Below are 23,824 nucleotides of genomic sequence, written 5' to 3'. Positions count from 1 at the left end.
TCCTTACAAGCAATTGCTACCTGCCTCCCGCCCGCCTCTCTCTCTCCAAGGCATGTTCCTGTCACTCTCCTCACCACAAAAAGTCTGGTTATTTTGCGGGGAGCTGGGTTTGTTGCACAAGAGAGCCGAACCACCTTTAACTACACAACCTGAATTTGCCAGTATTTAAGGCTGAAGGCAGCCCTGTTTAGGGAAGCTTTTAATGTTTGATGTATCATAGTATTTTAATATTCTTTTGGAAGCCGCCCAGAGTGGCTGGGGAAACCCAGCCAGATGGGTGGGGTATAAATAATAAATTATTATTATTATTATTATAAACCCCACTTGAAAATTGCAACTGTCTGGAACTGGCTCAGGCTGCTGCTCCCTTTTTACAGATGGGGACTGATCCTGAGTTCAAGCCTACCTCTCTCCTTTTTTTGCTGCTTGGGAATGATCCCTTTTACCCGCAAGATACCATCCCTTCCCTTTCATTGTGGTGCCATCTTGCCTTTTATTTCTAGTGTCTTTTATTTCTATATGCCGCAGTCGCTTATGGAGGATCCTCCATTCACGGCTGCAGCCACGATCAGAGGATCCCACCACCGTCTGTATGGTGTTCTGGTGGCACCGGCGGCAAACCTCTATGTACAACACATGTGTGGTGTCGCACGCATGCGCTGTACGTAGCAATGCCACACATGTGCCCTATATAGTGACACCACACATGCATTGTACGTAGCGGCGCAACACGTGTGCAGCCAGCGGTTTGCACTGTCCTGGATATCGGTTAGACTTCGTTCGCCCCTGAGTCAGTGTGGGCAATATTGAGGTAGAGGGACCAAGCAACTTCGTGTGCTCCTAACGGATGAAATATTTCCCCCCCCCCCTTATTCCTTTCACAACATTAACAAACTGCTTGACTATAGTAAAACCTCTAAGCAGGTTACCAAAAAAAGCAGTAAAATGATTAACAAAAGACAGATCTTTAAAAAATACTCAAAAGGCAAAGGGGCTGCAGAAGAGGTAGTAAGTAGATTCCTACGCGGTAAGGCAAATCCAGAAGCAAACGGGTCCTAAACTGGAAAGGTCTTTAAGTACTGATAGTAACACCTGGAACTTGGTCTTGTAACCAGTTGGCAGCCAGTGTAGATCTCTGAGCAGAGGTGCTAAAAGGTGACAGGGTCTCACTCTGTAAGCAATTGTGCCGCAGCATTCTGCACAAACTGCACCTTCTGAATCGAGCACAAGGGGAGCTCCATATAGAATCTGTTGCACTGATCCAGCCTTAAAGTTGCCTGTGTTTGAACTACTGTGGTGAAGCTCTCCCAGTCCAGGAATGGTCACTGCTGCCATACTACCCACAGATTGTAAAATAACGAGTGAAATGTTCCTCTCTTCCCTCTTTTCAGATCTAAGGATTGTTATCTCCAATCATCGCCAAGATGGCTGGAGGGGATCAGAACGGAACAGCCAACGTCTCCTACACAGAATTCCTTTTGCTCCCCTTCCCCGGCCTCCAAGAGTCCAGATATCTCCTCGCCATCCCTTTCTTCTGTCTTTACTTCATGATTGTTGCAGGGAACTCCATCCTGATCCACACTGTGAGGACAGATCACAGTCTCCATTCACCCATGTATGTCCTGATTGCTTTGCTCTTCGCAGTCAACCTCTGTGGCTCCACAATCATCCTTCCCAAGATGCTCCTCAGCTTCCTTCTCGGAGTCAGCCACATCTCCCTGACGGAGTGCCTGGTCCAGATGTTCTTCATCTACTTTGTCCTCATGTTGGACTGCAATGTTCTCCTCCTGATGGCTTTGGACAGGTATGTGGCCATTTGCCGCCCTCTGCACTACACAGACATCATGACGAAGAAGCTCCTGGTGATATTGACACTGGTCGCTCTTGCCCGGAGTCTGGCTGTAGTGGGCCCAGTGGTAATCCTGGCCTCCCAGGTGAGGTTTTGCCGGTCCAACATCATTGGGCATTTTGCCTGTGAGCACATGGCCCTCATGAAGTTGTCCTGTGGTGACATCTCCAGGAACAAGGTTCTAGGCCTGGCAGCAAGAACCATCACCGCCATCTTTGATTTTGGCTTTCTCCTGGGTTCTTACGGCTGCATCCTCCAGGTGTCCATGCAGATGAGCTCTGGCCACACCCGACACAAGGCCTTCCACACCTGTGGCACCCACCTCATGGTCATCCTTACGGTCTACTCTTGCAGCCTTGTCTCCTCTCTTGTCTTCCGCTTAGCTAGGTCAGCCAGCCAGGATGTCCACAATCTGCTCAGCGCAATATACCTGTTTCTTCCCTGGATCCTCAACCCCATCATTTATGGCATGAGGACTAAGGAGATCCAGGACAGTCTTTGGAAGCTGCTCAGGAGGAAATGGGCTCATTTGGTCCCAGGGAAAGCAGTGGCTAGCAGCAGAACCAAGTGACCGATCTGTCTGTGTGCCAGATTTAGCAGAACCACCTAGAGCAGACGTTGCACACCTGGTACCCTGAAGCTGTTTTTGACTACAACTCCCATCAGCCACAGTCAGCATGATGGGGGCTATTGTACAAAAAGATATGGAGGGCTGCAGCAGGTTGGCCCAGGCTGGTCTGGAGCCATGCAAACAGGAAGCCACCCGAGATGATTTCAAGGGTGTTCATATGGCACAGGGAACAAATGACAGAAGTCTACTGCTTGGGTCTTTCTTGAAAGGCCGTGGAAGGATTCTTCCAAACATTCCTCTGAAGGTCTCACCCTGTCTGCCATTAGGGTCAGAGGACATCTGGGAGATGAAGGGCTTCTCCCAGCTCAGCCTGACCGTTCTCATTCTTCAAGAGGAGCCAGAAAGCCAAATGTGAAGATGATGAATTTACATGACAGAGTTTGTTTGGGTCTCTCCCCTCCCCCCTCGTTCCTTCTTTCTTTCTTAAAATTGTTGGAATATTTTGTTAGTTTGTTATACATTTGATAAATTAATACTGTACTGTTTGCAGCAAAAATAGCTCTCACAGGGGCACAGCAACTTCAGTCTTTTGTTTGAAAGAATCTGGAATGTAGTAACATTTCCTACTATCACAGGAAAGAAAAAATAATCAGCAAACATCATCTATTGAATAATAGTCATTTTTTATTATGTTTTGGAATCATAAATTCCCAGAGAACATGCACTGTTGCATTATGGTATTGGTATTATTTTATATTATCTTCATCACTGTATAAATGATAAAGGTTATGCTACATATGTTGACTTGTAAACTGTCCTAAATATAATATGTAAAAAAACCACAAACCTGTTTTCCACTGAAAAATAACTTAAATTGCCAGCAAAAAATACTAAATGAGATTTGGCACTGCGTCTCAGAGTGTTTTATTCATTTAGTTTAATTTTAAAGGGGAGTGAGGTTGCCTCCTGAATCTCTCCTGGAAACATTTCCCACCGTATGGGAGCAGGGACACTAGATGCCCAAATTCTGGTTGAGGCCAGTTTGGGTCACCTGCACCACGGGGGACAATTTACTATGCTCCTCTGGATTATCTCGGTGATGAAACTGGGATATAGAATCATAGAACTGTAGAGTTGGAAGGGACCCAAGGGTCCTCTAGTGACGTCCATCCCCTTGAAATGCAGGAATCTCAGCTAAAGCATGCATGGCAGAGGACCATTCAACCTCTGCTTCAAAACCTCCAAGGGGGGAGAGTCCATAACCTCCCGAGGGAGTCTGTTCCACTCTCAAACACTGTCAGAATGTTTTCCCTGTTGTTTAGCCGGAATCTCCTTTTTTGGAACTTGAAGCCAGGGGTCCGAGTCCTACCCTGCAGAGCAGGAGAAAACAAGCATGCTCCCAGATACCTGTTTATCTACTTGCACTTTCTGGCATGCTTTCGAACTGCTAGATTGGCAGGAGCTGGGACCGTGCAACGGGAGCTCACACAGCTTAAGGATGGGCAAATAAGTAATCTGCCTAGATCGTGTGTTGTGTCAGTACGCCTTTGAGCCGGTGCCAACGACTGGGCTCAATAACTTCTTCTGCCCCAACTGGGCTAGGCGACTGAGGAGCACTTCCAGAGACCTTCCACTCCTGGAAAGCAGGTCTACATGCACTGGACCCGCAACTGTCCATTGTGAGCACCAAATTCAGCAGAGCATGAACAACACAGAAGATTGTTGTGAAGCATAACGTCTTTATTTTCTAAAAGCTACTAAAAACTAAAAGAGGTAACTGGACTGCATGAGTGTTACAGCTCTCATTCAGCCATCTAATCAATACAGAGATAACACACAGACTCCCACAGAGTCAGGCAGGAGCGGAAGAAGCAAAGAGCAGTTTCCGCCTCCTCCTTTCTGAAAACATCAAGTCAGGAGATTCTCGCAATGGGAGGGGGTGAAAATATCCACATGTTGCTCATCAAGACTGAGGGCTGATTTCCCACCAGCCAGGAATACCAGAGCAAAACAGCAGCCAGTTGGCTTGGTCTTTATTGAATACTATGGCAACAGGACTCCCACCTGCCACCAGGTGGAACAAGATGGAAGCCCAGAACAAAAAAGACCCCAACTTTTATGAGCTACTAATCCCCCAAGCTACACCCCTAGAACTACATCACAACTACATCATGACATCATTGACACATCACAAAAAGGAGGGGTTGAGGGAGGAGTTGTGACAGTAACCTGAATGTCCTGTCACCTGGCTGGTTCCTCCTTTCCCCCTCCCCATGAGTCACTTCCAGGTGACAGAGGGGAGTTGGCAGTTTCCTGCCCCCAGAGGGAAGATCTGATCATTGTCCTTTGTTCCAGTCCGTGTTGAATCCACTCCCATATGCAAGTCCTTTGTGACTTTGATGGTCTTCTGTCTGGGACCACCCAGCTTGTCATGCCAACTGGGTAGGGCTCCTGAGTATGTGTTGGTACGCTTAAGGGATTATGGCCATCCTGTATCAAACCGTCCCCCTTTAATAGTCCTTCCTTCATGGAGCAAAATAAATGTGGACCGGTGTAAATCCGATGTACGGTTGATTTACTATGAATTTATAACAGAAATGTCGCATATGTCGTGTGTGTGTGTTGTGTTTGTACAAACTGAATGATTGGGGGGGGGGGTCTGCAACAGAGGGCAAATCTGTTTATGGCGGTCTCCATGTCATAAGCAGCCACAAAGAGCCATTTGACAGTGGAATGGTCTTCCTCGAGAAATTGTGGACTCTCCTTCCTCAGAGGTTTTTAAACAGAGGTTGGATGGCCATCTGCTAGGGATGCTTTAGCTGAGATTCTTGCATTGCAGGGGGCTGGACTAGATGACCCCTGGAGTCCCTTACAGGTCTACGATTAAGTTTCTGGATCTCTTGGCTCTTGCAAACCCAACCTGCTCTGCTAGTAACTCGGCACGTGGGACTCAGTGCACGGACGGCTGTCGTAACTTGTGTGTTGCGCAAACACTGTGGGCTGCATGGCGTTGGCACCAGGCTGGGGAGTGGGCAGAAACACTCGATTAGGCAGCGGTCCCTCTTAATGGATGCCACGTGGCTGTTGCATCAAAGTGCCGGCTGCCCTGACATACCTCTCCATCTGGTGGAAATAGGGACTTCTATGATTCCATGACCCCTTTTGGCCACAGAGTGGACTATAAATGTCAGGAGTAAGTAACCAAGCAAGCATCAGCTGCCCCTGGGTTATGGCCTCTCCCTGCATTTTCAGAAAGCGCTGGGAGTCGCCCGTAGAAGCAGCATGCCAAGCTCTCGACAGCTGAGAGCCAGTGTGGTGTAGTGGTGAAGAGCAGTAGACTCGTAATCTGGGGAACCGGGTTTGCGTCTCCGCTCCTCCACATGCAGCTGCTGGGTGACCTTGGGCCAGTCACACTTCTTTGAAGTCTCTCAGCCCCACTCACCTCACAGAGTGTTTGTTGTGGGGGAGGAAGGGAAAGGAGAATGTTAGCCGCTCGGAGACTCCTTCAGGTAGTGATAAAGCGGGATATCAAATCCAAATAACTCTTCTTCTTCTTCTTCTTCTTCTTCTTCTTCTTCTTCTTCTTCTTCTTCTTCTTCTTCTTCTTCTTCTTGCCATTTCTTCCACTGGCCAAGCATCCTCATGTGTTTTAATTTCTAATTCCCCTACAACAGACACATTCATGACAAAAGAGCCGTCTCCGAGTTCTTCCCATTCACCAAAATGCTTTTCCCCCTTTCCAGAAGCTCTGCTTTGAACTAGACCCAAATTCTCAGATAAAGCCCTTATCTCTCTCTCTCTCACACACACACAAGTGACATTTTCCTCCCAATTGCTCAGGGCTGCATGCAGGCATCTTTTCCTCACCCCCTTTTGGCCTCACAACAACCTGGAGAGCGAGGTTGAGCTGAGAGAAATGAGGGGTGCTCAAGAATGGGAATTCTGGGCCTAGTCTGACACTCTAAGGACTACCCCATACCCAGACCTCCTCTTTGGGCTTATCTACCCCAGGACAAAATGTGGGGATTCATTGATTCAGAGTTTCCAAGGATACCACCCCCAATACCCATCTCTCAACACTCAGCAGTAAGAGTCTGAGGTGGGAGAAAGCAGCAAAAGAAATCATAGAATCATTGGATTCTAGAGTTGGAAGGGATGCCAAGGGTCGTCTAGTCCAGCCCCCTGCAATGCCAGAATCTCAGCTAAAGCACCCAAGACAAATGACCATCCAACCTCTGCTTAGAAACTTCAAAGGAAGGAGAGTCCACAACCTCCCAGGGGAATTTGTTAAACCGTCAAATGGCTCTTACCAACAGAAATTCTTCCTGGTGGCAGAATCTCATTTCTTGCAACTTGAAGTCATGGGCTTAAGTCCTACCGTCCAAGGAGAACACAAACTTGCTCCATGTTCCATGCAAAAGCCCTTAAGAAAATGGTCATCCTCTCACCTCCAGGCTAAACATACACAGCTTATTGAGCAGTGCTTCATAAGACTTGGTTTCCAGACCCTCAGTCATCTTGGTTGCCCTCCACTGCACACCTTCTAAACTGAACACAGTGCCCAACACCTCATCTTCACCTGGCAGCCCATCAGATATTTGAAGGTGGCTATCGTGTCTCCTCTCAGTTTCCTCTTTTCCAAACTAAACATACCCAGCTCCTTCAACTGTTCTTCATAAGGCTTAGTTTCCAGACCCTTGATCATTGTGGTCACCCTCCTCTGCACATGTTCCAGCTTGTCAAGATCCTTCTTAAATTGTGGTACCCAGAACTGGACACCGTGCTCCAGGTGTGGTCTGACCAAGGCAGAATAGAACAGGAATATTACTTCCCTTGATCTGGACACTAGACTTCTGTTGATACAGCCTAGAATAGCTTTGAGTTGTTAGCGTTTGTTTTTTTCCTGCTGCTGCATCAGACTTTCCTGTTATTTTCCAGGCAAAACCCATTCCCTCATTTTAGGGGGCAGAAGAGTGCACAGAATCACAGAATCACCAAACTGTAGAGTTGGAAGGGATACCCCCTGGTCCATTCCCTGCAATGCTTCCAACGAATGAGTAAAACAAACAAGCAAAACAGACACCCACCCTTCCAGGGACCCCAAGCTCAGCACCCCAAGCTCAGCACCCCTTCCCTGCTTTCCAAAGGGCCTGAGCCAGCCTCTCCCGGATGCATTTGGTCTTGACCGCATAGACCACGGGGTTCAGGACAGGAGGGAGGAGCTGGTAGATGTTGGCCAGGAGAATGAGAAGGTGCTGAGGGATGGTACCGTGGCTAAAGCGGTGGGCAAAGAAAGAGAAGAAGGCAGGGGTGTAGAACAAGACTATGACGCACAGGTGGGAGCCGCACGTCCCGATGGCCTTGAGGCGGGCATCCTTGGATGGGAGACGGAAAACCGCCCTGAGGATCAGAGTGTAGGAGACGGCAATGAGGACCACGTCCAGGCCGGGAGACAAAAGGGTGGTCGCCAAGCCATACCAGATGTTGACGCCGATGTCTGCACAGGCCATGCGAGCGACGCCCATGTGTTCGCAGTAAGAGTGAGGCATCTCCCGGTGCCCACAGTACGGCAGCCTCTGGAGGAGGAAGACCGTGGGGAGCATCACGCAGAAGCCCCTGGCGAGAGCGGCCAGCCCGACCCTCACGATGGCGGGGCGGGTGAGGATGGCGGCGTAGCGCAGCGGTTGGCAGATGGCGACGTAGCGGTCAAAGGCCATGGCGAGCAGGATGGTGGACTCTGCGATGAAGCTGAGGTGGGTGAAGAACATCTGGGCCAGGCAGGCCTGGAAGGAGATCTCCTTGGAGAGGGAGAGGAGGACGCTCAGGGTTTTGGGCACAGTGGAGGAGGACAAGGCCAGGTCTGCCAGGGCCAGCAGGGCCAGGAAGAGGTACATGGGCTGGTGGAGGCTGCGCTCGGTGGCGATGATGTACAGCAGGCAAGAGTTGCCCCAAAGGGCCACAATGTACATCAGGCAGAAGAGGAGGGCAATCCAGCCGTGATACGCCTCCAGGCCCGGGATGCCAAGAAGGATGAACGAAGCCGGGTGGAAGGCACTCTGGTTGGCAGAGGCGGGTTCAGCAACCTGGAGTGTCTTGGTTGTCTCCATGATATCTCAACCCACCAAGGTAGAGTCTGGAAGAGGGTAGCTTCTGAGAGAGGGAGGCAGAATCGAAGGAAATGAGCAGGTTGGAGGAATGGAAAGAGCAGCCTCAGTCCGTTCCGTCCTCAGCCTGACGTTTCACAAGTTGGATTTCATAGAATTGTAGAGATGGAAAGGATCCTGTGGAGACATTGAGTCCAGCCCCCCGCAATACAGGAATCACAGCTACAGAACTCCTGACTTGTGGCCACCCAACCTCTGCTTAAAAACCTCCAAGGAAGGAGAGGCTGCACCAGTCTGTTCCACTGTCAAACAGCTCTTGCCCTTCCTAAAGTTCAGTCGGAATCTCCTTTATTGCCATATTAGTCCGTTGATTTGGGTCTTCCCTTCCGGAGCAGAAGAAGGCAAGCTTGCTCCAGCTTCCATGTGATGGCCCTTCAGATACCTGAAGATGGCTCTCGTGCCATCTCTCGCTCTCCTCCAGGCTAAGCAGACCCACCATCCTCAACTGTTCAATCAGCTTCCATTCCTTGGTTCAGTTTTAGTGCTTAACTTTGAGGGCAAAATGAAATTCCTTGTTCTCCAAGCGATACAGCAGTGGCTAGCATTGACTCACCAGGCCGGTCCTCCTTCTCCTGGATGGATGAGCTTCTGCCTGGGAGGGGAGGGAGCAGGGCAGGGCCTCGTTTATCCTCTGAGGTCTCCAGCTGCAACTGAGCAGAGGACTTCTCCTCTCCTCCACCCCAGCTGGTGAGGAAGCAAGGGAGTCTGCAGCCCCCAGTTCTCCAGCTCTCAAAGGTCCTTCTGCTCTCTTCCCCTGTGGATTCATCCGGAGACAGCATCCGGATAATGACTCTTGGCTTCCGCAGCCTCCCCCTTGGCCAGGAGCAGGTGGGGAGGAGCTGCAGCAGGTGGAGGAAGCCCCTTGCTGGGAGAGGAGGAACCTGGCCACCTGCTCCCATGGGCTCCCCCAGGGAAGAGAAGCCCCACCAAAGGGAGGGATGCCCCACAGACAGATCGTTGCCTCCCGTCTCCCGCTCTGAGCTGCTGCCCTGCTGCCTGGCCGGGTTTTCCTGGGATCAAGGAATTGTGGAGTTGGAAGGGACCCCTTGGGCCATCTAGTCCAACCCCTTGCGATGCAGGAATAAATGCAGGGATGCTTGTAAAGTTGCTTTGCCTGTGGAGGGGGGCATTTGCACAATGTCCAAAAATGGGGGAAATGAAGAGGTCAAAAGAGGATTCGCACATCTAACCCATGTTGCTATCATGATCATTAAGAACAGGGAGAATACAGTGGTACCTTGGTTCTCAAACGCCTTGGTTCTCAAACAACTTGGAACCCAAACACTGCAAACCCGGAAGGAAGTGTTGTGGTTTACGAACTTTTTTCAGAAGTTGAACATGCTCCTTTTTGAGTGTTACGCTTCCGATTTGAGTGCCACACTTCTGTTTGGAGTGTTACACTGAGGTCTGTCTGTTTTTGCTATTTATTTTGCGTTTTTGTGGCTGTGTGTGTGTGTCTCTGTGTGGAACCCAGTTCAGCTACTGATTGATTGTGAGACTGCAGCACATTGTTTATTGCTTTCATTTTATGGATCAATGGTCTCATCAGATAATAAAATTCATGTTAAATTGCTGCTTTGGGGATTGTTATTAAAAGTCTGGAACGGATTAATCCCTTTTGCATTCCTTTCTATGGGAAAGCGCACCTTGGTTTTGGAATGCTTTGGTTTTGGAACGGACTTCCGGAACGGATTAAGTTTGAGAACCAAGGGACCACTGTATATTGTAAAGCCATCAACCAAACATCAGGAAGGACTTTCTGAGGGTAGGAGCTACTTGACGGTTGAACGGATTCCTTGAGAAGGTGGTGGACTCTCCTTCCACGGAGGTCTCCAAACAGAGGCTGGATGGGCTTTAGTTGAGATTCCTGCATTGCGGGGGGTTGGACTAGATGACCCTTGGGGTGCAGGGCAGCAGATCCTGATGAGGATCTTTATTCCCTCCTTCTTCCTGATGGAGAAGCTGGCCCCTTCCCTTCTTCCCTAGAGAGGAGGGGGGGGGCGTCATTTTGTCATTCGCATCAGGTGCCACAATGTCTTGGGCTGGCCCTGGGCTTCAGCGGTGGCCTTCTGAAAAGTGTGCCTGGAAGGGCTGCAATGATAGCAGGTCATTTACAACAAAGGGGGAGATAAAAGAATAAATGGAGAACAGGGGGAGCCCACGGTTCCTGCTTTCCGTTTACTTATTATTCTGCTTCCGCTTGTCCACCCAGAGAGCTTTTCTTGATTACAGGGCTCAGGAAATGTTCCCAGAGCCCAGAAAGCAGCCCTTTCCCTCGCTGGGCGCAGGGGCAGTTCTGGGGGTTCTTGACTTTGCAAGATTTGGGTTTTGTGCATGCAGACCCCCCCCCCAACAAAATCCTGACGTAAGGGGTGGGCCAACTGTACACATGTGGCAGCAGAGTGGGGGTGCAATGTCAGAGGACACCTGGGGCGGTGAGGGGCAGGAGGGGGCAGGGAAGAGAGCTGGGGGTTTCGCCTCTAGGGGCTAAATGTCCCAGACCACCGTTGCCAGCAGCCATTGAAAGCCCTCTTCTCCATGAATCCCTCCATTCCTCTTCTCAAGCCATTCAAGTGGCAGGGAGTTCCATAGTTTAAGTCTGCGCTGCGCCAAAGAAGGACTTTCTTTTCTCTGTCCTCAATCTCCCAACATTGTGCAGGAGTTCTAGTGTGTTACTCCTTCATTGCCTTTTCTCCAACCCAAAAAAGGCAAAATGTTTTTTTTCTCTTCAATGATTTTTATTGATTCCCCCCCCCCAAATATCTCAGTCACAATACAGCTTAACAATATTATTCTCCTTAACTTCTATATCTTATCCGAATTAACTTCCTTCTACCCCTCTTCTGGCTTCTCTGTATTGCTCTTACTTAAGCGTGTTTACTATATATACATTCTATAAATGTCTACAATTCCTTAATAAGTTTTTGTGTTATACTTTAAACATACATTCCTTATTATATTACAGCATTACATCTTATGGTCTAACCAAATGTTTACAATAAACGGTAGGAGTTTTATATCAGTCCTGTGAGTGTATTTATTTATGTTCCGTTTTCTCTAAGTATACCATAAGTTTGGACCATTCTTTTTGGAATTTCCCATTGTCCTGCTGTTGGATTCTTCCAGTTAGCCTTGCTATTTCCGCATACTCCGATACTTTCTGTTGCCATTCTTCAATTGTCGGAATATCCTGTTGTTTCCATCTCTGTGCGAGGAGCAGTCTTCCTGCTGTTGTGGCATACAGGAAGAATTTCTGGTCTTCCTTTTTAATGTCCTCTCCAACCATTCCTAGCAAAAATGCCTCCAGGCTTTTTTTTTTATTAAAAAAAGAGAGCCAGTGTGGTATAGTGGTTAGGAGCGGTAGACTCGTAATCTGGTGAACCGGGTTCGCGTATCCGCTCCTCCACCTGCAGCTGCTGGGTGACCTTGGGCCAGTCACACTTCTCTGAAGTCTCTCAGCCCCACTCACCTCACAGGGTGTTTGTTGTGGGGGAGGAAGGGAAAGGAGAATGTGAGCCGCTTTGAGAAGAAGAGTTTGGATTTGATATCCCGCTTTATCACTACCCGAAGGAGTCGCAAAGCGGCTAACATTCTCCTTTCCCTTCCTCCCCCAGAACAAACACTCTGTGAGGTGAGTGGGGTTGAGAGACTTGAGAGAAGTGTGACTGGCCCAAGGTCACCCAGCAGCTGCATGTGGAGGAGCGGAGACGCGAACCCGGTTCCCCAGATTAGGAGTCTACTGCTCTTAGAATCATAGAATCATAGAGTTGGAAGAGACCACAAGGGCCATCGAGTCCAACCCCCTGCCAAGCAGGAAACACCATCAGAGCACTCCTGACATATGGTTGTCAAGCCTCTGCTTAAAGACCTCCAAAGAAGGAGACTCCACCACACTCCTTGGCAGCAAATTCTTAACCACTACACCACTCTGGCTCTCACTGAGACTCCTTCAGGTAGTGATAAAGTGGGATATCAAATCCAAACTCTTCTTCTCTTCTTATTGTAGCAGGAACCCCCCACCCCAATCATTCAGTTTGTAGAAACTTCACACACACTCACACTCACACACTACATACGCCACGCTTCTGTTATAAATTCATAGAAAAATCAACCATACATCGGATTTGCACTGTTCCACTTTTATTTTACTCCATATGACAAGGACTACAAAATGGGGAAGGTTTGATACAGGCTAGCCATAATCCCTTGAACATCCCAGCACATCCACAGGAGCCCTGCCCAGTTGCTATGCCAACCCTGATGGTCCTAGACAGAAGACCATCAAGATCACAAAGAACTTGCATATGGGAGTGGATTCAGCATGGACTGAAACAAAGAACAATGATCAGATCTTCCCTCTGGGGGCAGGAAACTGCCAACTCCCCTTTGTCTCCTGGAAGTGACTCATGGGGAGGGGGAAAGGAGGAACCAGCCAAGTGACAGGACACTCAGGTTACCACCACAACTCCTCCCTCAACCCCTCCTTTCTGTAATGTATGTATGATGTTTCTGGGGGTGGGCTTGACCTAGAGCAGGGGTCTGCAACCTGCGGCTCCGGAGCCGCATGTGGCTCTTTTACACCTTTGCCGCGGCTCCAGGGCGGATACTAGCAAGGGGAGGAGGCGCATTGTGCGTCCCGACACTCGCCACTGTGGCGGGCGCTGTACTGGCTGTGACGTCGCATGGGGGCGGTGCGTGCGTTAGTCACGCACTATCCCAACGTCACCTTCCCGCCCGCTGTCAGATCGCGGCTCCGGAGATATATTTGTTTTAAATGTCGCAATGGTTTTGCGGCTCCCAGGTTTTTTTCCCCTTCAGAAACGGGTCCAAGTGGCTCTTTTTGTCTTAAAGGTTGCAGACCCCTGCCCTAGAGGATGGGAATATCAAAAGTTTTTATAAGGTCTTGCACACCATCTTTCTGGGTCTTTCCTCTCTCTTGTAAGTGAGGGGAACACCCTGTTGCAACAGTTCAATAAAGGCCAAGCCTACAGGCTGCTGTTTTGCTCCAAGTTATCCTGGTTGGTGTCTTTATTTTGTCCAAGGGAGCCCTCGGATTTTTCTGGTAACATTATAAAAGGTGTACCTAAATATCTTTTTCAACTCATTATACACAAGTCTTTGCCTTGTCACACAACCACCACATGTGGAGAAAATTTCCCTCTTTTACAGTGCATTTCCAACAGTTCTTATTTTTCATTTTGTACATCTTTGCTAGTTTGGCAGGTGTTAAGCACCACCTACACATCTTCAGGCTACAGACAGAAAAGGCAGCTCGAACCCTTCAGCTTCAAGAGCCCAGGTGCCCCCCCTCCAAATCCCAGACCCATTATAGGCTCCCAGTCGGGAGATGGTGCAACGGCTTATAAACCCTGGAAAGGGCAGGAGATGAGGACGCCCCTCCTGGCACAAGACTCCTCCTCTGGATTCTCTTGCAAGGATTCCAGTAAGTCACACTGGCTGCTCGCTGAACAGGACCCCTGTGGAGGGGGGGCATGTTGGGGCTTTGTCTGGGTGACCTGGGTGAGTGTGCTAGCCAGGGAGGGTGGGAGCAGCTCAGCCAAAGGAAACAAGAGCCCGGTTTGCAAAGAGCTGATGCTGAACATCAGATAATTCGGTTCAGAAAAAACAAAGGGTTCCTTTAATTGGCGTGTGGTTCAAGCGGTTCAGAAAAGAGCTGCCCCAATGGCCAAGAGGCTGGAGCGACTTCCCTCTTGATGGAGTTTTACAGCATTCTTGGATTAGAGGAAAAGCAGCTCAGTCAGTAGAGCACGAAGCTCTTAATCTCGGCGTCTCTTTTGAGCCCCACAACAGGCAAAAAAAGATTCCATCATTGCAGGACTAGATGACCCTGGCGCTCGCTTCCAACGGTGCCATTCCACGGTTCATGATAGAAGTTTGTGGAATGACGCACGGTGTGAGAGAGTGGGGAGAGAAAGCTTTTTTTCCCCTCCCTCCCTCATAACACTAGAACTCAGCGGGGACATCCGAGGAAGCTACTGGATTTAAAAATCTGCCCTGAATCTGTGGGACTCCCTAATGCAGGAGGCAGGAATGGCCATCAACCGAGATGACTTTAAAAGAGGAGTGGACAAGTTTGTGGAAGATAAGGCTCTGGCTTTTGGCCAGGATGGCTCTGCTCTCCCTCCCCATCAGAGGCAGGGACGCTTCTGAAGGCCAGTTGTTGGAAACTGCAGGAGGACAGAGAACGCTCAGGTCTTGCTTGAGTGCATCCATCTGGTTGGCCACTGTGAGAAGAGAATCCTGGACCAGATGGGCTCCATTGGGCCGGATCCAGAAGGCTCTTCTTAGCTTCTCATGGTTGAACTGAATTGAATTGATTTTTATTATTTCGGTCACAGACCAGTTCCAGCCCACATACAATATCAAGGAAGTCATAAAACACGATAGGGATACATTTGAATTTGCAATTAGGTATAACAGGGACAATACAGATATAGGAATAGTCAAAAATATATATAAATTAAAACTTAGTTGCTAACATATAACCTAAAATTATCATTTAAAACCTTAATCATTATGACAGCACAGCTTGTTCCCTAAGTTTTATGGCAATCACACAGAATTTGGCTACCTTTAACGTGATCTCAGGATCCTTGTCCTCTACCAGGGATTTTAGACATTGAACTTCGGGTTCATTTGGAGATTTTTGCACAGCAGGGGTAATACATACTGAGCGTATATTCCCATAAAAATGGAAGCGTAACAAGGCATGAGAGACAGTTTCTACCTCCATCAAGCCACAGGGGCAGACTCGTTCCACGTATTATGGATTACCCTCAAATCTGCCCTGCAATAAGGCAGATGGCAGCCCTCTCTTTTAAGACCTTCGCTGCCCGCTGAAATGTCCTCCTCAGTATCCCAGAAGAAGGAGCTTTGTTGCGGCAGCTACAACTAAGGGATGGGACACAGAGGCGTAGGAAGGTCAGGTGGTACCCAGTGCGGAAAACGTCTTGTCACCCCCCACCCCACACATTTATTTGTTTATTTATTGTCTGCAAAAATGGCTTTACGTTACTTCATATTTTCTTACAAAGGAATGTGGATTCTGAGCCTCTGGTAACAAGTAGGCGACTATGGACAGATACTTAAATCTACAGGATGGATTGTGTTTTAGCTTGCGTTGTTTTATTTATATTTCTATTTATTGTTTATTTATTTAATAAAATCTATTTAAAAAAACCTGAAAATTGGTTTACCAAAACAAAACAAAAAAACCACAGCAGTAAGATCAAGAAAAATTAACAATCCTACTTTAAAATATACAAAAGCTAAAATATTGAGATTAAAATTGCTTCCTAAGCACCTAGGTATGCTTGCCTATAGAAGAATGCTTCTAGCAGGTGCCCGAAAAGAGTCTAGCAAAGGCACGTGCTTTGTTGAAATTTCAGCCTTCACGACATAGGAAAACGGCTAAGTATACAGCTATTTTTGTGGAGGAGGGTCAAGTTATTAACTGATATGCATGAAATTTCATATGTAGCTATATAATCCCTAGTGTAGTGAGATAAGACCTTTGGAGAAGGCATTTTTTTAAAAAAGTTTTTAAAGAACCGCCTAGTAGGGCAGTAATTGTTCCTTGATAATTTGTCAACCCCCGCTCCGTGATGGCGCCTGGGGCGGCCCCCCCCTTTCCTATGCCCCTGATGGGACAACCCAGGCTCATGGGTGGCGTATTCCTTCACCTGCCTCACCTGGTCGCCAGGTAGGAGAACGATAGCTGGAGAGGTGGGTGTGAGATGGACACACAGAGACTGGCTTGCTCCGTGCTCGGGCGACGCTGGCGGTTCACACTACGATGCGATACGATATCTTTATTGTCATTGTCCCACACAAAACAACGAAATTGAAAAATCTGCATCAGACATTCAAAAAAACCCACAAGCCTGCTATCCCAACCTGGTTAGTCCTCTAAAAATTCTGATACCCCATAATGAAATACAATATACTCCCTTACAGACTCCTTACAATGAGTTTAAAACCAAAATTGCATTTGGGTAGAAACTGTTTCTCAGGCAACTAGTCCTAGTCTTTATAACCACAAGAGACCAGGGCCCTGTGGGACTTGACATCTTTCCGCAGGGCCTGCAAGACAGAGCTGTTCCGCCTGGCCTTTGGTTTGGACTCGGTCTGACCCTTATGTTTCCCTCCCCTTATGGTCTTGATTTATCGGCCACTTTTAAAATGATGCTGCATTTTAAATTGCATTTTAACCTGTATTTTAAATTGGTTTTTTTCTTTTTTCTTTCCCCCCTATTATGTTTTTACTGTGATTTTATTGGTGTTGACCGCCCTTAGCCCGGCTCTGGCCGGGTATAAATAAAATTTATTGTTATTATTTTATTATTATTATCTTTCTTGGATGCTTAAGCTGTGCTTCCTGCCTCACAGGGGGCTGGACTAGAGGACCCCTGAGTTCTCCTCCAGTTGTCCACTTCCATGATTCTAGGTCTAGATGCACCCCTGGCCTGATCCTGCAGGATTTCCTCTCCAGCTCCGCCATGTTTCCCCTCTGCTCTGAATCCCCAGGCGTGACACGAGAGGCACCATGTCACTCTCCAACTGGACGGAGAGCGAGGAGACTCCGCAGATCTTCATCCTGAGGGACATCCCTGGACTGGGCTCTGCGCACAGCTGGCTGATGCTCCCACTGGGCGCCATGTACCTCGTCTCCTTCGTGGGCAACTCCACCATTCTGGCCGCCATCCGCGCAGGGCAGGGTCTCTGTGCCCCCATGTACCTCTTCCTGGCCATGCTGGCGCTGGCTGACCTGGCGCTCTCGGCCTCCACACTGCCCTCCATGCTCAGCGTCTTCCTCCTGTGCTCCGTGGCGGTGAGGGCCGAGGCCTGCTTTGCCCAGCTCTTCTTCATCCACACCTTCTCGGTCACGGAGTCCGCCATCCTGCTGGCCATGGCCTTTGACCGCTTCGTGGCCATCTGGAACCCTCTGAGATACGCCTCCGTCCTGACCGGCTCCGCAATCGCCAAGATGGGCCTGGCCATTGTCCTCCGGGCCGTGATCCTGCACCTGCGTCTGCCCTTCATGTTGCGCAGGCTCAAGTACTGCGGGGTCAAGGCGCTCTCGCACTCCTACTGCGTCCACCCGGACGTCCTCAAGGTGGCCTGTTCGGACACTCGCCCCAACAGCGCTTACGGCCTCTTTGTCCTCCTCTCCACGCTGGGCCTGGACTCCGTCCTCATCCTGCTTTCCTACGGCCTGATCCTGAGGACCGTGCTGAGCATCGCCACCTGGAGGGAGCGCCTGAAGGCCCTCAACACCTGCGTCTCCCACCTCTGCGCCGTTCTCCTCTTCTACACGCTGCTCCTGAGCCTCTCCATGATCCACAGGTTTGGGAAGAAGAGGAAGGCGTCTCCCCAGGTCTACCTGCTGCTGTCCTACCTGCACTTCCTCCTCCCTCCAGTCCTCAACCCCGTCATCTACAGCGTCAAGACCAAGGAGATACGCAGGAGGTGTTAGGGTGTGAAACCTAAGACGCTGGCAAGTTAGCAATGTCATGTAACTTTAAGTAGTCAAGCTCGTTAAGTTGTTAAGTTGCTCAGTATATAAAGAGTGTTTGTTTCCTCTGTGTGTGGGGCGTGAAGCAAAATGTCCGAAAGCTCTGGAGGTGTTTCTGTTATCTTTCTGCAATAAACCTGTCTTTGGAAAGACAGGCTTCCCTGTGTCGTTATTTCTTTGCTGCTGAGACTCTGAAGCTTGTACTGCAACAAGAATCTCTGCACTGGACTTAATTAATGCTCTGCAAAGAGAGCTGTTGCTGGTGGCGCAGCGGAAGCGTTTACTGGACCAGTACAAACTCTCTTAGGTTATGGATCCTTCTACGTTTCTACAGCTGTATTGTGTGCAGAGAAAGTGAAAGCAGCTTTCAGATGAGAGAAGACCGGCTTGGTCGTAAATTCAGCTCTTAAAGGAGGCTGGAGGCGTCTGAAAAGTGAGTAAAACAAATCCCAAGGGGAAAGAGAAGAAAGGGCACACAGAGGGAGTAGCAGCAGACCCCAAGAATGGCAGTGGAAAATTTCCAGGTTCCCTTTACAAAGTTGAACTCTGCTAATTACGTGCAGTGGTCTAAGAGGGCTCAAGTCTGGTTGGAAGCCAAAGAAGTGTGGGCTGACTATGTCCAGAGGCGAAAGCCGTTTGTGGCTGTTGCAGCAGATGCCACAGCAGAGCAACAGGCTGCTGCACATGCTCAGAACAGGGAACATGATAAAATGGACACTAAAGCTAGATGCATGTTGATGGTATCGATAGACGATTCCCAATTACCTCATGTGGAAAATTTAAGGTCTGCATTTGAAATTTGGGAAGCTCTTAGGCGAATTCACCATAGAGCCACGCCCGGAGAGAAGGTGAACATTATTCGTGCTTTGTATGAGTTGAAACTGAAGCCAGAGGATAGTGTGGTTGAACACACGTCACAGATGACTGAGTATTTCAACCGACTGTCATCTTTAGGTGTGATCTTTCCTGAAAATATTAAAGTTTATACTCTGCTTAGCAGCCTGCATGCAGGGTTCGAAAACTTAGTACTAACTTTACAAGTTTTGCCAGAGGACCAGCTGAATATGAATTATGTGACTGGTAGATTGTGTGAGCAAGAATATCAACATCATCGAAAACGTATTGATAATTCAAATACCCCAAGGGTTGGATGTTCAGATAATTCCCAGCGTGGGGAAACTAGCAGGCAGAGCTGTAAGGAAGCCTCACAAGTGTCTGCTATGCCCAGCAAGTCATGTTTTCGATGTGGCAGCAGGTTTCATTTGATAGCAAAGTGTCCAGAAAAGCAACAGGAATTTCAACAGTCCAAGGCCAGTTTCCGGAGCTACAGGGGAAGACGACGTGAGAACTACAAGAATCAACGATCCAGAGGGGGAGCAGGTGCTGATAAGGGACTATCTGCAATGGCAGCACAACAGAGTCCTAAAAGGAGCCAACAAACCTTGAAGTGGATAATTGACAGTGGAGCAAGTCACAGTTTAGTTCCAGCGACATCTAGTGGCAGCTTGATGAACTGCAAGACATTGCCAGTTGCAAAAACCGTGACTATAGCAGACAATAGTAAACGAGAAATGAACCTTAAAGGCACAATTTATGTTAACTGTTTGCAAACTAATCTTCCTGTTTTTGTTCTTCCAGGAATGAAGAATGGACTTTTGAGTGTGTCATGCCTGGTAAAAAGTGGTTTTAAGGTTGAGTTTGAAAATGATGTGTGCACCATTTCGAAACAGGGGAAGGAGCTAGTTAAAATTCCCTGTGAGGATGGGCTTTTTGTTTTGGTTGAAGAGCAGTTAGCAGCAGGTAGATGTTCAACAGGTGAAGCGCAAGCTAAGTGTGTAAATAAGGCTCCTCATACAGGTTGTGCACATCTACTACACAGAAGGTTAGCTCATATATGCTTTAAGTATGTAAGCAAGATGCCAGATTTAGCTGAGGAGTGTAACATTAAACCCTGTCCAAATTTTCTGGATTGTTGTGCTTGTAAACATGCTAAGGTTAAGACATGTAACTATCCTAGATCTGATAGAGTAAGCAAGAAACCCTTTGAACTTGTGCACACAGACGTGTGTGGCCCTATGCCAGTTAAATCGCTTGGAGGTGCGAGATTTATGCAAATTTTGGTGGATGACTTTTCAAGGGCTAGTTGGGTTTTCTTTCTGAAAGAAAAATCACAAGCAGCTTCCATCCTGATGGATTGGATTGAAGAAGTCGAATGTAAATTTGACACCAGGGTACGTAAAATACAATCAGATCGTGGTGGGGAATTTGTGAACCACACGCTGGAGACGTGGTTAAAAAGGAAAGGTATAGTTCATAGACTTACCAATCCCTATTCACCACAGGAGAATGCAGTTGCCGAAAGAAAATTTCGAACATTACAGGAAGCCATTGCTGCTTTGCTGTTTGATTCTGGACTTCCACAGCGGTTTTGGGCTGAGGCTGCATTGTATGCGAATTATACCTTTAACAGAGTGTACAATAGCACAGTAGGCAACACTCCTTACTTCATGCTATTTGGGAAAAAACCAAAAATTGATCATCTAAGAGTTTTTGGATGTCGTGCTTATGTGCTGGTGCCTAGGGCACAACGTAGGAAAGGCGATCCTAGGTCTAAAGAAATGTTTTTCTGTGGTTATCAAGCAAACACAAAAGGTTGGAGATTTGTGAATGTAGAAGGCAATCAAACAAAAATCACAATCAGCAGAAGTGCGGAATTTTGTGAACAGGATGGTTGGAATAAGATTCATGGAAATCCTGACATACTATTTGATGTGGTGAACAGTAGCAATGAAACTCAGGCCCCAGGGCAGGTATTAGTTCCAGAACAGACTGAGGAATTTGAGTCTGAGGACAAGGGTGAGAAATCGTCTAGTTCACCCAAGTCTGTAAAGTCAGAATCTTCTAGCTCTAAAAGTTCACCTGTACAGCAAGAGAGACGTGTAAAGTCAGAATCAGAAAGTTCTTCAACTACTAGTGACAAACAGGTGACGACTAGTGATTCTGGGTCAGAGGGGGAAACTGAAGGAACATCGCAGGAACTGTTAAGGCGTTCTAAGCGTACCAACAAAGGTATACCTCCTGAAAGGTACCAAGCTATTAGTGTTTGGGCTGGTTTGGCAAATTGCGAACCTGAAAGTTTTGAGGAGGTTGAGCAATTACCCCAGGAGGAGGCCAGTAGGTGGCGTGAGGCCATGCAAAAGGAGTTGAATTCTATGAAAGAACTGGGTGTGTTTTCCATCACCAAACTGCCAGAAGGTACCAAGGCAGTAAGTTGTAGGTGGGTGTACAGGATAAAGACAACAGCGATGGGGAAACCAGAGTACAAAGCAAGGCTTGTAGCTCGAGGTTTTACGCAAAGAAAGGGGTTACATTATTCCGAAGTCTATGCACCCACTTCAAGGAGTGAAACCCTACGGGCACTATTAGCAGTTGCGGCTCAGAAAGGGTTCAAAGTGAATCAATTTGATGTCTCTACAGCTTATCTTCATTCAGACTTGGCTGAAGAGCTCTATATGGAGCTACCGCCAGGATTGAAAGTTGGTAAATCAAATCAGGTGTGGAAACTACATAAATCTATTTATGGACTCAAGCAATCTGCTCATAATTGGAATGAGTGTTTGAATGACGTTTTGGTAGGCATTGGTTTTAGCAGGAGCAAGGCTGACAATTGCTTATATTTCAGAGGTTCAGGAGATGCTCAAGAATCTTTGCTTGTTTATGTAGATGACCTGATTTATACTTCAAAGACACAAGAACAAGTAAAAAAACTAGCCAAAGAGTTAAATAAACACTTCAAAGTTAAGAATCTTGGTGATGTGAAGGTCTATCTTGGTGTTCAGATAGATAGGACCAAAAATGGCAGTTTTCTACTGAATCAAAAAGGCAAGATATTGCAAATGTTGAAAAAGTTTAACATGACGGAGTGTGCAGGCGTTAGAACACCAATGGAAATGGGTTTTGTAAAAGACAATGAGTTCAAGGATAGTGCTGAATTCAAGCATGCTGAAATCTTTCAGTCAGCACTGGGAAGCTTACTTCATCTTTCGCAATGGAGTAGACCAGATATTGCTTACGCTGTTAACTTACTCAGCAGAGAAGCTTCGAAACCTAGTGTAAATGCATGGAAAGGAATTCAAAGAGTGTTAAGATATTTACAATACACCAAAGATTTTTGCCTTGAATTATCTTCGGAAGGACAAGCACAGATTACTTGTTGGGCAGATAGTGATTGGGCAAATTTAAAAGATAGAAAATCAGTGTCTGGCTGTGTAATAAAATTTGGTAACTCTCTGATTGGGTGGAGATCCAAGAAACAGAACCTAATTGCTTTGTCGTCAACAGAAGCTGAGTTCTGTGCCTTATCTGAGTTATGTAGAGATCTAGAATTTTACAAATGCTTGGCACAAGAGATGTATGAAAAGGCCATCACTTCAATCACTGTATGGGGTGATAATCAACCGTGTCTTAAGTTAGCACAAAACGGGCAGTTTAAAGGTCGTACAAAACATTTGGATATCCGTTTTCAAAATGTTTGTCAAACGGTAAAAGCAGGAATTGTTAAATTAAACTACTGTCCCAGTCATGAAAATCAAGCTGATGGTTTTACAAAACCGCTTGGGTTTCAGCGGCATGAAAACTTTTGTGAAGAAATGGGTCTGAAGTAATTTTGTTTTTTGTATTGCCAGCGAGAGGGGGTGTTAGGGTGTGAAACCTAAGACGCTGGCAAGTTAGCAATGTCATGTAACTTTAAGTAGTCAAGCTCGTTAAGTTGTTAAGTTGCTCAGTATATAAAGAGTGTTTGTTTCCTCTGTGTGTGGGGCGTGAAGCAAAATGTCCGAAAGCTCTGGAGGTGTTTCTGTTATCTTTCTGCAATAAACCTGTCTTTGGAAAGACAGGCTTCCCTGTGTCGTTATTTCTTTGCTGCTGAGACTCTGAAGCTTGTACTGCAACAAGAATCTCTGCACTGGACTTAATTAATGCTCTGCAAAGAGAGCTGTTGCTGGTGGCGCAGCGGAAGCGTTTACTGGACCAGTACAAACTCTCTTAGGAGGGTCCTTGGGATGCTCTGCCGCAAGGGATCAGGGGCCAGGCGCCGACTGTGAGAGTGGCTTGGTCATGGTCAATTCTGTGTCCAGGGCGGCTGTGTACCAGCCCCATCTGGTATGCAGGCTGAGACCCCCCCTGCCTGCGGACTGTCTCGCCAGAGTGGTGCATGCTCTGTCTATCTCCTGCTTGGACTACTGCAATGCGCTCTACGTGGGGCTACCTTTGAAGGTGACCCGGAAACTACAACTAATCCAGAACGCGGCAGCTAGACTGGTGACTGGGAGCGGCCGCCGAGACCACATAACACCAGTCTTGAAAGACCTACATTGGCTCCCAGTACGTTTCCGAGCACAATTCAAAGTGTTGGTGCTGACCTTTAAAGCTCTAAACTGCCTCGGTCTAGTATATCTGAAGGAGCGTCTCCACCCCCATCGTTCTACCCAGGTCCAGCTCTGAGGTGGTTCCCTCACTGCAAGAAGCCAAGTTACAGGGAACCAGCCAGAGGGCCTTTTCGGTAGTGGCGCCTGCCCTGTAGAACGTTGTCCTATCAGATGTCAAGGAGATAAACAACTACCTGACATTTAGAAGACACCTGAAGGCAGCCCTGTTTAGGGAAGCTTTTAGTGTTTAACAGAACACTGTATTTTAATGTTTTATGA

General features: G+C 47.7%; 3 protein-coding genes across 3 annotated transcripts; 2 read left to right on the top strand and 1 right to left on the bottom strand.

Annotated features, from left to right (window-relative positions):
• Positions 1 to 1,424: 1,424 nt before the first annotated feature.
• LOC310705288 (olfactory receptor 52K1-like) lies at positions 1,425 to 2,420 on the top strand (the record flags this gene model as incomplete). Its single annotated transcript, XM_083499917.1, has 1 exon — positions 1,425 to 2,420. One exon carries the CDS (start codon positions 1,425 to 1,427, stop codon positions 2,418 to 2,420), a length of 996 nt encoding a protein of 331 aa, XP_083356043.1.
• Positions 2,421 to 7,540: 5,120 nt separating this feature from the next.
• LOC310705822 (olfactory receptor 52B2-like) lies at positions 7,541 to 8,476 on the bottom strand (the record flags this gene model as incomplete). The annotated part of the gene is made up of 1 exon (XM_083500645.1): positions 7,541 to 8,476. Exon 1 carries the CDS (start codon positions 8,387 to 8,389, stop codon positions 7,541 to 7,543), a length of 849 nt encoding a protein of 282 aa, XP_083356771.1. The 5' UTR covers positions 8,390 to 8,476.
• Positions 8,477 to 17,150: 8,674 nt separating this feature from the next.
• Positions 17,151 to 23,221, top strand: LOC310705821 (olfactory receptor 51G2-like; the record flags this gene model as incomplete). The annotated part of the gene is made up of 2 exons (XM_083500644.1): positions 17,151 to 18,073; positions 23,170 to 23,221. The coding sequence occupies 2 exons, from the start codon at positions 17,151 to 17,153 to the stop codon at positions 23,219 to 23,221; spliced, it is 975 nt and encodes a 324-aa protein (XP_083356770.1).
• Positions 23,222 to 23,824: the final 603 nt, after the last annotated feature.

This window comes from Podarcis liolepis, assembly GCF_965112155.1.
Source record: "Podarcis liolepis genome assembly, chromosome: 4".
NCBI lineage: Eukaryota > Metazoa > Chordata > Lepidosauria > Squamata > Lacertidae > Podarcis > Podarcis liolepis.
Note: the sequence above shows the minus strand (reverse complement) of the source record. Positions and strands in the feature narration are given on the sequence as shown.